We start from the raw sequence: 13477 nt of genomic DNA on the forward strand, positions 1-13477 counted from the left end.
AGGGATACAAAAACTGAATAAGATAAAAGTCTCTGCCTTCATGGACTTCTGATCTATTAAAAAAATTTTAACATGAAAAACATATAAGGGTGTAAATAAAGAGATCAATGCTGATTTTTTTATTGCAAAGAAATGTACCCCAGGCCTAGGGAAAAGGAGCAATTGAAATGCATAAAATATACATGAGAGATGATGAATGAGGCAGTTGGCAAGAGCAAAGACTACATGGAGTGTGGGAGCAAAGTATTGTCAGATGGTGGAAGGTTTTGAATGCAAGGCTGAGAAGTATTATTTGAGGGCAAATAAGGAGTTACTGAAAGATTTTCAACAAAGAGATAACAAACATCTGTGCATATGGAAGATTTAGCTGGTCTAAGTAAAAAATGACTTGTGAGAGTGGGGAGAGAAGAGAGCAGATGCAGGAAAAAAAAAAAACATTGGAAGGTTATTAAAAGACTAGATAATGAAGAAGGGTATTAAGATGAGGAGAAAGGAATAGAAGCAAAAAATACCAAAGAGAGAGAACTAATCGGATTTGACTACTAATTGGATATGGGAGGACAGGATTAAAATTAACATCCAGGTTTGTGAACATGAATGTAAGAGTTTAGCAAAAGCATCCAATCCAGCCTTTCTCATAATCTAAGCCAAAAGAAAAATATAAAATTTTCCAAAAGGAATCCTCAAGAAAAGAAGTTAAGATGAAAACTGGAAAAAAAAAAAAAAAAGTTGTGATAAAATAATATCATTATAACCTTAACAGCCAATATAAACAGTTAATGATGTTTATTACAAATGGCTATTCAGTGATCCAGATTTGAATTCATCTGTTCCTCAAATTCATTGTTAAATTTACTTTACCTCTCTATCCATTTCATGTCCTATATTTAGTATGTAGAGTTGAGACATGATACTACATTTTTTTTTCTAATTTAGGAAAATCCACCTTCTGTTCTTTCACCTTCCCATTGAAAAAGAAAGACAAAATTCTTGTAACAAATATATACAAGTATACATTTTTATCAATATGCCATATCAATCCACATACATTTATAAGTATCAAAGTTTTCATTAAGCACTAGATGGGAAATAGATTTTTTTTTTTGAAAAATGTTTCTATGTTCTAATGGAGGAGAAAAATACATATCTAAGTTTATATATTCTTATGTTTATATGCTCTATACCTATACTATATGCTTATTTATAAACTATCTTTTACTTATTTTGTATTTTTCTTCATGTTTATCATGTATATATAGAATCAGTCAGTATGCATTTATAGTGCTAAGCTTTTCACTAGGTACCAATAAGGATAGAGATATAAAAAAATAAAAGGTAGTTTGCAAATAACATTAGCCGCTGTGAAGGGACAGAGAAAGGTTTCATATAGTAAAAGGTCCTTAAGTTGTATCTCAAAGAAAAAGGATTCTGTGAGGCAGAAGTAAGAAGGAAGTCCATTTTACACTGAGAGAGGACCAGAACTAAGGTTATAGAAGAGAAAAAATGTTGCATGTGAAAAGCAGAAAAAGGAACCCCTGTGAATCACAAGATTATGGGAGGGAGAATAGTATCCAATGAAGTTGTAAAAAAAAAAAAAAAAAAAGATGAGAGCAAACTGAAATAGGCTTAAAAATCTAAACAGAAGAATTTTATGTTTTATCCTTGAAGCAGCAGGAAACCACTGGACTTTACTGAGTTAAGAAAGTAACATGGTCAGACCTACACTTAGGGAAAATCACTATGTCCTAGTTTACAAGGAGAGAATTGAAGCACAAAAAACAATTAGGAAGTTGCTGCAATAATCTTGGTGGGAGTGTTAAGTGCTAAAATTATAGAAATTGTGTAAATAAAGAGAAGGGGTCAGATTCAAGACATAGTGTTTAAGTATAAATAGTAACTTCTAACAACTAGTTGATATGCTGAATTTCAGATATTTCCAGAATATTCAATATGAAATGTTCACTAGACTTTGGTGATACTAGACTGAAGCTCAATGAAGAATTAGGGGAGTCATCCTTGCAGAACCCATGAGAGCTAAGGAAGTCAATAAGATAGGCTGTATCTATAATGTATCTCTCAAGAGAGACCAGAACAGAGCCTTGAGGAACATGTACACATAAGGGACATGATAGGGATGATGAGATTGCAAATAAGATGATGAACAAGAGGACAGACAGACAGATCAATCATACTAGAGTAATAAAAGGAAAACCCAAAGAGTATCTAAGAAGGAAAAATGATCAATAGTGTCAAATACTTAAGCCAAAAAAGGATGCAAATTGAGAAAAGACCACCAGAATTCATAATTCAGATGAGTTGGGAACAGCAGTTTCATGAGTGACAAGTTGAATAGGAAGTCAGTCTGCAACGGGTTGAGAAGTAAACACGAGGAGAGAAAGAGAAAGTTATGAGTATAACTAGTTTTCCTCCCCTATGAGTTTGGCAGACAAAGGTAAAAAGACACATAAGACAATAAGTTTGAGGAAATGGTAGGTTCTAGTGAAGGTTTTTAGGATGGGGAAAGACTTTATTACATAATAACTTACACAAATGAAAAGATTTTTGTTTGAACTTACTCTGTAGGAAAATTTGAGTTTTCGAATCTCATTCTCCAGCTTACTCTGGTATTGTTCAGAACCTTTCACATAGCTCACACCAAGATTTTCAACTATTTTGAGCACTATAAAAATCACAGAAAAAAAATTTAAAGAAAAATTAATCAAGTGATTGGGCTTTCAAAATCTACATTAAGAGGGGGGAAAAATCCTGTAATTGTTTTAACTTTGCCGTATTAGAACTAATATATATTTAATAGGAAAAGCAGGAGATCAGATTTCAGTTCATCTGCCTCCTCAAATTCTGCTAAATTCACTTTACTTCTCTACGCATTTCACGTCCTATGTTTAGTGTGTAGAGTTTAGACATGGTAGTACAGTATTTTTTCTCCAATTAAAGAAAATCCACCTTCTTTCCTTTTACCTCCACATTAAAAAAGGAAGACAAATAAAACTCTTTTAACAAATATGCGCAGCCAAGCAAAAATAATTTTCTGTACTGGCCAGATCCAAAAAATTTCTTAACCTGCACCTTGAGTTCATTATTTCTCAGTCAGGAAGTAAATAACATGCTTCAACATGAGTCCTCACCAATTTTGATTGGTTATTGCATTAATCAATATTAAATCTTTCAAAGTTATTTGGCATTACAATATTATTGTATAAATTGTTCTTCTGGTTCTGTTCACTTCAGTCTTCATACAAGTTTCTCTAAAACTATACTCTTCATCATCATATTCACAGACCATAATTTATTCAGCTATCACCAATTGTTTAGCTATAGTTTCCAGTTTTTTGTCACACCAGAAAGAGCTACTATAATGTTTGTATGTATATGTAATTAATTTGTACCTATATTTTGTATACATAAAAATAATTCTTTGTACATATTGTATACATATGATTCTTTTTTTCTTTCTTTGATCTGTTTGGAGGTATAGACCTAGTAATATTGGTCTAAATCAGAGTAAAACAGTTTAATCACTTTGGAGACACAGCACCAAATTATATTCTAGAATGGGCAGACAAACTACTTCATTTTCCTGACATAAACTAGACAAGTCAGAAGCACATGAAGTGAGATATCATTGGGATGAAGAAACACAGATACCAAGTCATCAAAATGATCACCATGAGGAGACTGCAACACTTAGAGATCAGTGGCTCTTTGAAAGTAACTTATCCTGGAAAGACTTACATGAATTAATGAGAACAACATTATACATAGTAACAGCAATATCATAGTGATCAACTATGAATTACTAAGCTAATCTGCAGCAATACAATGATCCAAGACAATTCCAAAAGACTAAGATAAAAAATGCGATCCACCTCCAGAGAACAGACAGAGTCTAAATGCAGATTGAAGCAATTTTTTTTAAACTTTATTTTTTAGTGATTTGTTGGGGGGCAGGACAGATAGTTGAATTGTTTGTTTTTTACAATATGATTAATATTAGAATTTGTTTTGTATGATTGCACATGAATAAGCTATATCAAAGTGCTTACAGTTTCAGGAGGAGAGAGAGAAGAAACAGAATTTGTAACTCAAAATTTAAAAAAAAAAACACTAAAAATTTGCTTTTATATGCAATTGGGGAAAAAAAAAAAAAGAAACTATTACTTAAAAAAAGAAAGAGACATTCATCCTTCCCAATAGTATTAACCATTTCAGAGCCCATTTCAAGTCAATACTTGTTCTAATCTGGAATTATGCCCAAAAAGGTATCAAAATGTGCATACCCTTTGACCCAGCAGTGCTACTACTGGGCTTATATCCCAAAGAAATACTGAAGAAGGGAAAGGGACCTGTATGTGCCAAAATGTTTGTGGCAGCCCTTTTTGTAGTGGCCAGAAACTGGAAAATGAGTGGATGTCCATCAATCGGAGAATGGTTGAATAAATTATGGTATATGAATGTTATGGAATATTATTGTTCTGTAAGAAATGACCAACAGGAGAAATACAGAGAGGCTTGGAGAGACTTACATTAACTGATGCTGAGTGAAACGAGCAGAACTAGGAGATCACTATACACTTCAACAATGATACTGTACGAGGATATATTCTGATGGAAGTGGATATCTTCAACATAGAGAAGAGCTAATCCAATTCCAATTGATCCATGATGGACAGAATCAGCTACATCCAGAAAAGGAACACCGGGAAATGAGTGTAAACTGTGAGCATTTTTTGTTTGTTTTTCTCCCCAGATTATTTTTACCTTCTGAATACAATTCTTCCTTTGCAATAACAACAATAAAATTCGGTTCTGCACATATATATTGTACCTAGGATATACTATAAGATATGTAATATGTATGGGAATGCCTGCCATCTAGGGGAGGGGGTGGAGGGAAGGAGGGGAAAAACTCAGAACAGAAGGGAGTATAAGAGATAATGTTGTAAAAAATTACCTATGCATATGTACTGTCAAAAAAAAATGTTATAATTATAAATTTTTTTTAAAGTGCCAAAAAAAAAAAAAAAAAAAAAAATACCTGTGCTAAATTCAGGGCGATCATATTGCAAAGAAATGAATAATCCAAAATTACCTTAAACATTCCAAGTCTAACAGTTCAAATGTAAAATATCACTCACATTTAAGCCTTTCCACAGCCAGATTTTCAAACTCTACCAAAGATATGTTTTCTGAAGGAGGTTGCAAGTAAAACTGAAGACTATGAGGATAGGAAGCACCCCTGTGGTCTCCTATCAGACTCAGTTTCTTTCTCTTTGGTCCAGAAAACTGCATCTTTGTTTCCTTAAAAACAAACAAACAAACAAAAAAAGATTAGTTGAAGACAGAGAGATAGCTTTTTACTTTGTCTACCTGAAGGAGTTCCTACATTTTACCAACATACATATTAAAAGGTAGTACAGTACTCGTCTCAAACTGAGGTTAGATATAGATTTTCAAATTCTACCTCTCACATATTCTGGTGGTGTGACTCAAGTAATTTCATATCTCAGAGTCCCAGCAAGTTTCAAAGATGATAAACTGCAGAGCAGGTGCTTACCTGCACAGGTAGAGGGAATCACCTCACTGGGAGTTCCCTTTGCTATTAAAAACACAGATTCAGTCTTTAAAAAAAAAAAAAAAAAAAAAAAAAGATCATGCAATGCTTCTTGCTAATACATAGTTCTAAATACAGGTAACATCTGATAATCTATAGAGCCTCCAGATTCAAGGTGAGGCTCTAACAGCTATAACACTAAAACCAATAATATATATAGGAGTCACTAGCTAGGTAAAAAATATGATCCCAAAAACCAGAACTCACAAATTCTGATTCTTTATAGTGAGGAAGAGATTGAGAATGTTCTAAATTATCAAGGATACTTTATCAGAGGTCCTTACCCCTTTTGGTGACATAAACCTCTTTGGCAATCTAGTGAAGTCTAATGACCTCTTTCTTAAAATAAAATTGGATTATAAAGAAAACCAATTACACTGAAATTCAATTATCAAAATATCTTTTAAAGCAGGGGTTCTCACACTAAGGCCCGTGGGCCACATGCGGCAGCACTGAGGACGTTTATGCGGGTTATGGCAAATGGGCTGAGGGGCGGAGACAGAGCGTGAGGTTTTGTTTTTACTCTAGTCCGGCCTCCCACAGTCTGAGGGACAGTGAACTGGCCCCCTGTTTAAAAAGTTTGAGGACCGCTGATAAGTTCATAAATCCTAAGAATCTTGATGTATATATTTTTTGAAAAATTGTTGTTGTTCAGTCTTATCTACTCTTTATGACTTCATGTGTTCTACCCCCCTCCCCCCCCATGGGTTTTCTTGGCAAAGATACTGGAGTGGTTTGCCATTTTTTTCCTCCGACAGTTAAGGCAAACAGAGCTTTTAGAGTTGAGGAAATTGGGGCAGATGGGCTAAGCGACCCCACAGCATCATACTCCCCTTCTGACTACCACACAATTCAGGCCCTCTTCATCTCACTCGGAATGAGTTCCATTCTTCAGACTATGTGACCCTGGGCAAGTCATTTAACATCTTTCTGCCTCAGTTTCCTCAAACACAAAATGATAATAATAGCGCCTACTTCCTAGAGGAGTTATGGGGATTAAATGAAATAATTATTGTAAGCTACTTAGTATAGCACCCGGCATATAGCGGGCCCTATGTAAATGCTGGCTATTATCGGTAGTAGTAACAGTAGCTACCTAACAGGTTGTTGAAAGGAAAATGTACTATAAACTTGAAATACACAAAAATGGGTTAACTATCAGGGATAGGAGAAAAAAGATGTCACAAAGTCACAAAGTCGGACATGACTGAAACAAAAGAACAAGCGACAATCACTTCTCACTAACTTCATCCTACAACGGTTACCGGCTCCGTAAGGAAGTTGTAATGTAGGAGAGGTGGTGCCTTGCCCAGAGTCACGCAGCTACTAAGTGTGGACAAGCGGCGTTCAGACCATGCTCTCACGCCGACCACTCCTGCCCAAGAACAGTTACGGAGCACTTACAGCCCGTGACCCACCTCTGTAATACTGCGCAGGCCGGGGCTTTGGGCGCGAACTCCCTTCCCCAGCCATTCCCAATTACCCCCAAAGGGGAAGAAGGAGGGAGGGGGGAAAGCAGAACAGGGAGGAGGAACGCAAGTATCGAACTTTCTTCCCGAACTTCCCGGATCTAGAGTCCTTGGGGAAGTCCCTGGACACGAGCTCTCTCTCTCTCTCTCTCTCCGCCAACACCTCACCCCCAGACACCCCTAGCTTTGTTTCCCCTCCCACCACTCCAAAGCAGCCCTGCTTCTCGCAGAAGTCACCGCCAGGAGAAAAAAGGACCCGGCGCAAACTCCGGGACTCCACAAAGTGCGGCGAAACAAACCCTACTTACAGGCTGGAACGAGGAAACGTGTCCCCAGATGTGCACCAGAACTTGTTACCTGCAGCAGGTCCAAGTCTCCTAAAAGTGCCGGGATCTCTTCCCTTTACCACCAGAACTCAGCCCTTCAGTAAGGCGGGAGATTTCGGATGGAAAAGGAAGTCGTCATAACTCGCGCCGGCTCTAACCCCGCCCCCGAGCTCCTCCGCACCGCACCGCGCCGCGCCGGCTCTAACCCCGCGTCCTCCGCCCCGCCCCGCGCCGGCTCTAACCCCGCCCCCGAGCCGGCTCTAACCCCGCCCCCGCCGGCCCGGCCCTCCCCTGAAGTTCAAGGTCGCTCAGACCCCGGCACTATGCCTGGCTCGTAGTGAGGATTTAATAAACACTGATTGATTGGGAGTCCGGATTTTTTTGTAATGGAAACTGGGATGTGCAACTAGGGTAAAGAGATACGGAGTGTTCAGTATTAATTGCAACCCGAGCATTAACGGAGCCCTGCAAGGGTAAGAATTGGTGACATGGCCAGAAATTGACACAAGGTGGGCAGGAATATGTCCAACCCAAAAGAAGAAAAAGTTAATTCTTTGCCTTCTTCTTCTTCCTTTCTCTGTCTCTCTCTGTCTCTGTCTCTGTCTGTCTCTTTCTCTCTCTGTCTGTCTGTCTCTGTCTCTCTCTTTCTCTCTCTGTCTGTGTCTGTCTCTGTCTCTGTCTCTCTGTCTCTCTGTCTCTGTCTCTCTCTTTGTCTCTCTGTCTCTCTCTTTGTCTCTGTCTCTCTCTGTCTCTGTCTGTCTGCTCTCTCTCTGTCTCTCTCTGTCTGTCTCTCTCTGTGTGTCTCTGTCTGTCTCTCTGTCTCTCTCTTTCTCTGTCTCTGTCTCTCTCTGTCTCTGTCTCTGACTCTGTCTCTGTCTGTGTCTGTGTCTGTCTCTGTCTGTCTCTCTCTGTCTCTGTCTTTGTCTGTCTCTGTCTGTCTCTCTGTGTTTCTGTCTCTCTGTCTCTCTCTTTCTCTCTGTTTCTGTCTGTCTCTGTCTCTCTGACTCTCTCTCTCTGTCTCTCTCTCTCTCTCTGTCTCTCTCTCTCTCTCTGTCTCTCTCTCTCTCTCTCTGTCTCTCTCTGTCTCTCTCTGTCTCTCTCTCTCTCTCTCTCTCTCTCTCTCTCTCTCTCTCTCTCTCTCTCTCTGTCTCTCTCTCTCTCTCTCTCTCTCTCTCTCTCTCTCTCTCTCTCTCTCTCTCTCTCTCTCTCTCTCTCTCTCTCCTCCTTCCCTCGCTCCCTCCTCTGTCTTTCTTAAATAATAAAAAACTGGGTTTCTACGGAGTGCTCCAAACTTTGAAACTTTGAGGTAGTATGGGTAGTGGGTACCAAGAGGTTTTAAGAATGTGAGACGTTAAGGAAAGTTAAGATTCCACAGAACAATTAAGTGATCAATACAGGTTTGAGCAAACAAGGAATTGAGGAGCTAGCAAGGCAAAAATGTCAGGAAGATCCAGGTTCAAATCCTGTCTCAGACACTTACTATGTAATACTGGGTAAATCATTTTAATCTTTCTGTGCCTCGGTTTCCTTATCTGTAAAATAAGAAAGTTGAATTCATTGTGTAAGGTACCTAAGAGGAGTCAGGGAAGGAATTTATGATCTGATCAGAGAAGGGAATTGATATATTGATCTATGAGTCATCTTCATAGAAATTATGATTAAAAACCTATGCAAGCTTAAGGAATCACCAAGAAAAAGTGTAAGGGATAAAATATGAATATTCCACATGATGCTGAGTAGAAAAAAATCTGCAAAGATTTTCATTAAAAAATCTTCATCTTCAAAATTGAAACCATTTCTAGTCATATGAAAAATTTCTCTAAATCACTTTTGATTATAGAAATTCAAAGAAGAAAAGAGACTTGTCCAGGATCCCACAGTTACTGTGTCTGAAGCTAGATTGAATTCATGAAGATGAGTGTTTCTGATCCTAAATCTACTGCTCTATCTACTGCACCACAAGTCCTAACTAGTCTTTCCACTAGCATTCATTAAGTCCTTATTTTATATCAAATACCAAGTTAAGCACTAAGTATTCAAAGATAGGCCAAAAACCATGTTCCTTCCTCCCAGGAAGGAGAAGACATGTAAATGACCATATATATATAGAAGGGACGTCTAGTTTGAGATGTCCAGTAGGCACATATGAATTGCACATATGAGAAGGGAGTTCAGGACTAAGATTAGATATAAATAAATAGATTTGAAAATCATTAGCTAGAGATGAAAATTAATATTAATGAGATCTCCAAGAGAAAGAATTTTACTCTTAGGTTCATTTGTCTAGGGAACATTTTTTTAACATTTATATTTAAAGTTTTGAATTCCAAATTCTATTCCTCCCTCATTCCCTTTCCCTCTTCCCTACCTGAGATGATAAAGAAACAGATGTAGGTTATATATGCCTAATCATGTAAAACATTTCTGTATTAGCCATTTAGTATAAAAATCCTAGAATAAAAGGTAGGGAGGAAATGAAAGAAAATGGAAAATAAATACTTTTGTCTGTATTCAATCAATGTCAGTTCTTTCTCTGGAAGTGGATAATATGCCTCATCATTAGCATTTTGAGATTGTGTTGGACCATTGTATTGCTGAAAACAACTAAGTCATTGAACAATATCACTGTTATTAAGTACAACATTCTCCTGGATCTGTTTGTTTCATTATGTGTCAATTAATGTAAGTCTTTCTAGGTTTTTTTTTAATTCATTGTACTTGTAATTCCTTTTTTTTTTTTTTTCTTTTTTACACTCTGGCTCTAGCCTGTTTTCATTTTCTTATTTATTTCTTTTTTTAAAATAATAGCTTTTTATTTTCAAAATATATGCAAAAATAGTTTTCAGCATTAATAAAACCTTGTGTTCCAAATTTTTTTTTCCCTCCCTTCCCCTCATCCCCTGTCCTAGACGGCAAATAATGTAATATGTGCAGTTCTTCTATACATATTTCCACAATTATCATGCAAAAGTAAAATCAGATCAAATGGGGAGAAAAAAAGAGAAAAACAAAAAAACCCAAAAAGCCAACAAACAAAAACAAACAAACAAACAAAAGTGAAAATACTATATTGTGATCCACATTCAGTTCCCACAGTCCCCTTTCTGGATGCAGATGTTTCTCTCCATCCCAAGTCATCCCAAGCCTATTGGAATTGGCCAGAATCACCTTATTGTTGAAAAGAGCCACATCCAATAGAATTGATATCGCATAATCTTTTTGTTGCTATATATAATATTCTCTTGGTTCTACTCACTTCACTTAGCATCAGTTCATGTAAGTCTCTTCAGGCCTTTCTGATTGTTTCTTATAGAACAATAATATTGCATAACATTCATGATACCATAACTTATTCAGCCATTCTCCAACTGATGGGCATCCACTTGGTTTCCAGTTCCTTGTCACTACAAGAAGGTCTCCTACAAAGATTTTTGTACATGTGGATCCTTTTTCCTTTTTTATGATCTTTTTGGGAGTAGAAACTCTGCTGAATTAAAGGCTATGCCCAACTTGATATCCCTTTGGGCATAGTTCCATATTATTCTCCAGAATGGTTAGATCAGTTGACAATTCCACAAACAATATATTAGTGTCCTAGTTTTCCCACATTTCCTCCAACATTTATCACAATGTTTTCCTGTCAACTTAATCGATCTGAAAGGTATGTAGTGATACCTCAGAGTTGTCTTAATTTGCATTTCTCTGATCAATAATGGCTTAGAGCATTTTTTCATATGATTAGAAAAAGTTTTTTATTTCATTTGATATTTGTCTGTTCCTATATTTATTGGAGAATGGCTTGTATTCTTATAAATTTTAATCTCTATATAGTTTAGAAATGAGACCTTATCAGAATCCTTGGATTTAAAAATATTTTTCTAGTTTTCTGCTTCTCTTCCAATCTTGTGTGCTTTGGTTTTGTTTATACAAAACTTTTTTAACTTAATATAATCAAAATTATCTATTTTGCATTTCATAATATACTCTAGTTCTTCTTTGGCCACAAATTCCTTCCTTCTCCACAAATCTGAGAAGTAGACTATCTTTTGTCCTTCTAAATTGCTTATAATATCACTCTTTATATCTAAATTATGGATCCACTTTGACCTTATCTTGGTATAGGATATTAAGTGTTGGTTAATGACATACCATTTCCCAATTTCCCCAGAAATTTTTGTCAAATAGTGCATTCTTATCCTAGAAGCTAGGGTGTCTGGATTTATCAAACACTAGATTACTATAGACATTGACTATTGTGTTTTGTGAACCTAACCTATTCCACTGATCAACTACTCTATTTCTTTTTTTAAATTTATTTTATTAGAAAAAAGAGTAAGAAAAAAAGAAAAACAGAAAAGGAATACAAAACAAATAAAGCAAAACAAGAGAGAACATTGTTATATACGCAACAGAATCTCAGGAAGGATTCAAAATGTATAACAACAAATTACCAGATCAATAAAGTGTATATATTAGTAGAAGAAATTGTATTCGTGAATATCCATTTTTTCTTTACTTTTTTGTAAATTATTCTTTGGTTCTCTGCTGTGCACCATATTTACTTCATTTTTTCCCTTTCATTCCCCCCACCCAAGCAAGCTACAGATAAGAAAAGCTATATTTATATATACATAAGTAAATATGTACATACACACCTATATGTCTTTCCTATCCTTACTGTCTCTTTAATTACATTCTGCTATTATTCTTACTATTATTTAATTGCCCCCCATCCAAGGACCCTTCCTTTGTTTTCTTCCCTCCCCTTTGCTTCCCTATCTACCCATCCGTCTCCCTCATTTCTTTATAGATTCTGGAAGTTTCTATGCCCTTCATGGTATATGGTGTTGCCTATTGAACCCATTCCCAATAGGTTTTCAGAACTACAAGCCTTCCACTACCTTCTAATGCCTCTGTCTATTCTTCCTCTGCACATCATTTGTATAACATGATTACTCTTTTTATCTTAATTCTGTCAATTTTTCTTTTGAGCTACCCTATTGTTGTGAATCTTAAACAAATAGTATACATTTCCCTTGTAAAAAAACAAACAAACAAAACAGAAAAAACTTGTCCATGTTTAAACAGTCTGTCCATCTTGAGTTCCTTAAAACTGATCTTTGGTATTGACTCTTATGTGTTAAATTTTCTGCTAAATTTGGGTTTGGTTGACAGAAAGTCCTGAAAATCTGCAAGTTTGTTGAATATCCATTTTTTTTCTCCTTCAAAATTATAGATAATTTTGCTAAATATATTTGTAGTTGCAGGCCTAATTCTTTTGATAGTTGGTAAATCTGATTTCAGGACCAATAGTCTTTTATTGTAGCTCCTGATAAACTTGTACAATTCTAATTGTAGCTCCAATGTATTTGAATTTTTTTTTTTCTTATTTCTTGCATCTTGCTCTGGGACTTTAAAAATTTGGCAATAATATTCCTATGTGTTTTCCACAAAGTAAGTCTTTGAAATGGTGACCACTGAATTTTTTGTGTTTCTACTTTCTCCTTATGTTCTATCATTCCAGGACAATTTTCTTGAATTATTTCTTGCATTATTGTTTCAAGGTTCCCTTTTTGGTCACAACTTTCTGGAAGTCTAATTATTCTTACATTTTCTCTTCTTGATCTGTTCTCCAGATCTGTCATTTTTCTTATGTTTCACATTCTGTTCTACTTTCTCTTTCTTTATAATTTGGTTTGGTTTTTGTTGTTGTTTTAATTTCTTGGACTCTCATACCTTCTCTGGCTTCCCTTTGTCCAATTCTAATTTTCAGAGAATTATTTTCGTCTTTGAGACTCTGTACCTCCTTTTCTAGTTAGTTAACTTTTTTTCATAATTTTCTTTTCTTGGATCTGTTTGTTGTTTTTTTTGTTTGTTTGTTTGTTTGTTTTTTAGTTTTTCCTCAGTGCCTCTCATTAAATTTTTATTTTTTTTTTTAATTCTTTCATAAATTCTGTTTGGGGGAAGAATAACAAAAATGCAAGTAGTCCACATTCATTTCCCAATGTTCCTTCTCTGGGTGTAGCTGATTCTGTCCATCATTGATCAAT

General features: G+C 36.0%; 1 protein-coding gene across 3 annotated transcripts in view; it reads right to left on the reverse strand.

Moving 5' to 3' along the window:
* The window catches only part of PRIM2 (DNA primase subunit 2), a 377081-nt gene extending 369442 nt beyond the window's left edge, over window positions 1-7639 (reverse strand). Inside the window, exons 1-3 of one of the 3 annotated variants that reach the window (XM_074310600.1) lie at window positions 7410-7639; window positions 5157-5319; window positions 2577-2680 (exon numbers count right to left, since the gene is read on the reverse strand). In XM_074310600.1, the coding sequence (XP_074166701.1) occupies window positions 2577-2680; window positions 5157-5310 (258 nt within the window). In that variant the 5' untranslated portion in view covers window positions 5311-5319; window positions 7410-7639. Of the gene's footprint in view, window positions 1-2576; window positions 2681-5156; window positions 5320-7050; window positions 7123-7409 lie in introns of those variants that run through there. The other 2 variants (XM_074310602.1, XM_074310601.1) reach the window with 2 other exon arrangements.
* Window positions 7640-13477: the final 5838 nt, after the last annotated feature.

Source organism: Sminthopsis crassicaudata, chromosome 4 (genome assembly GCF_048593235.1).
Source record: "Sminthopsis crassicaudata isolate SCR6 chromosome 4, ASM4859323v1, whole genome shotgun sequence".
In the NCBI taxonomy this organism is placed as follows: domain Eukaryota; kingdom Metazoa; phylum Chordata; class Mammalia; order Dasyuromorphia; family Dasyuridae; genus Sminthopsis; species Sminthopsis crassicaudata.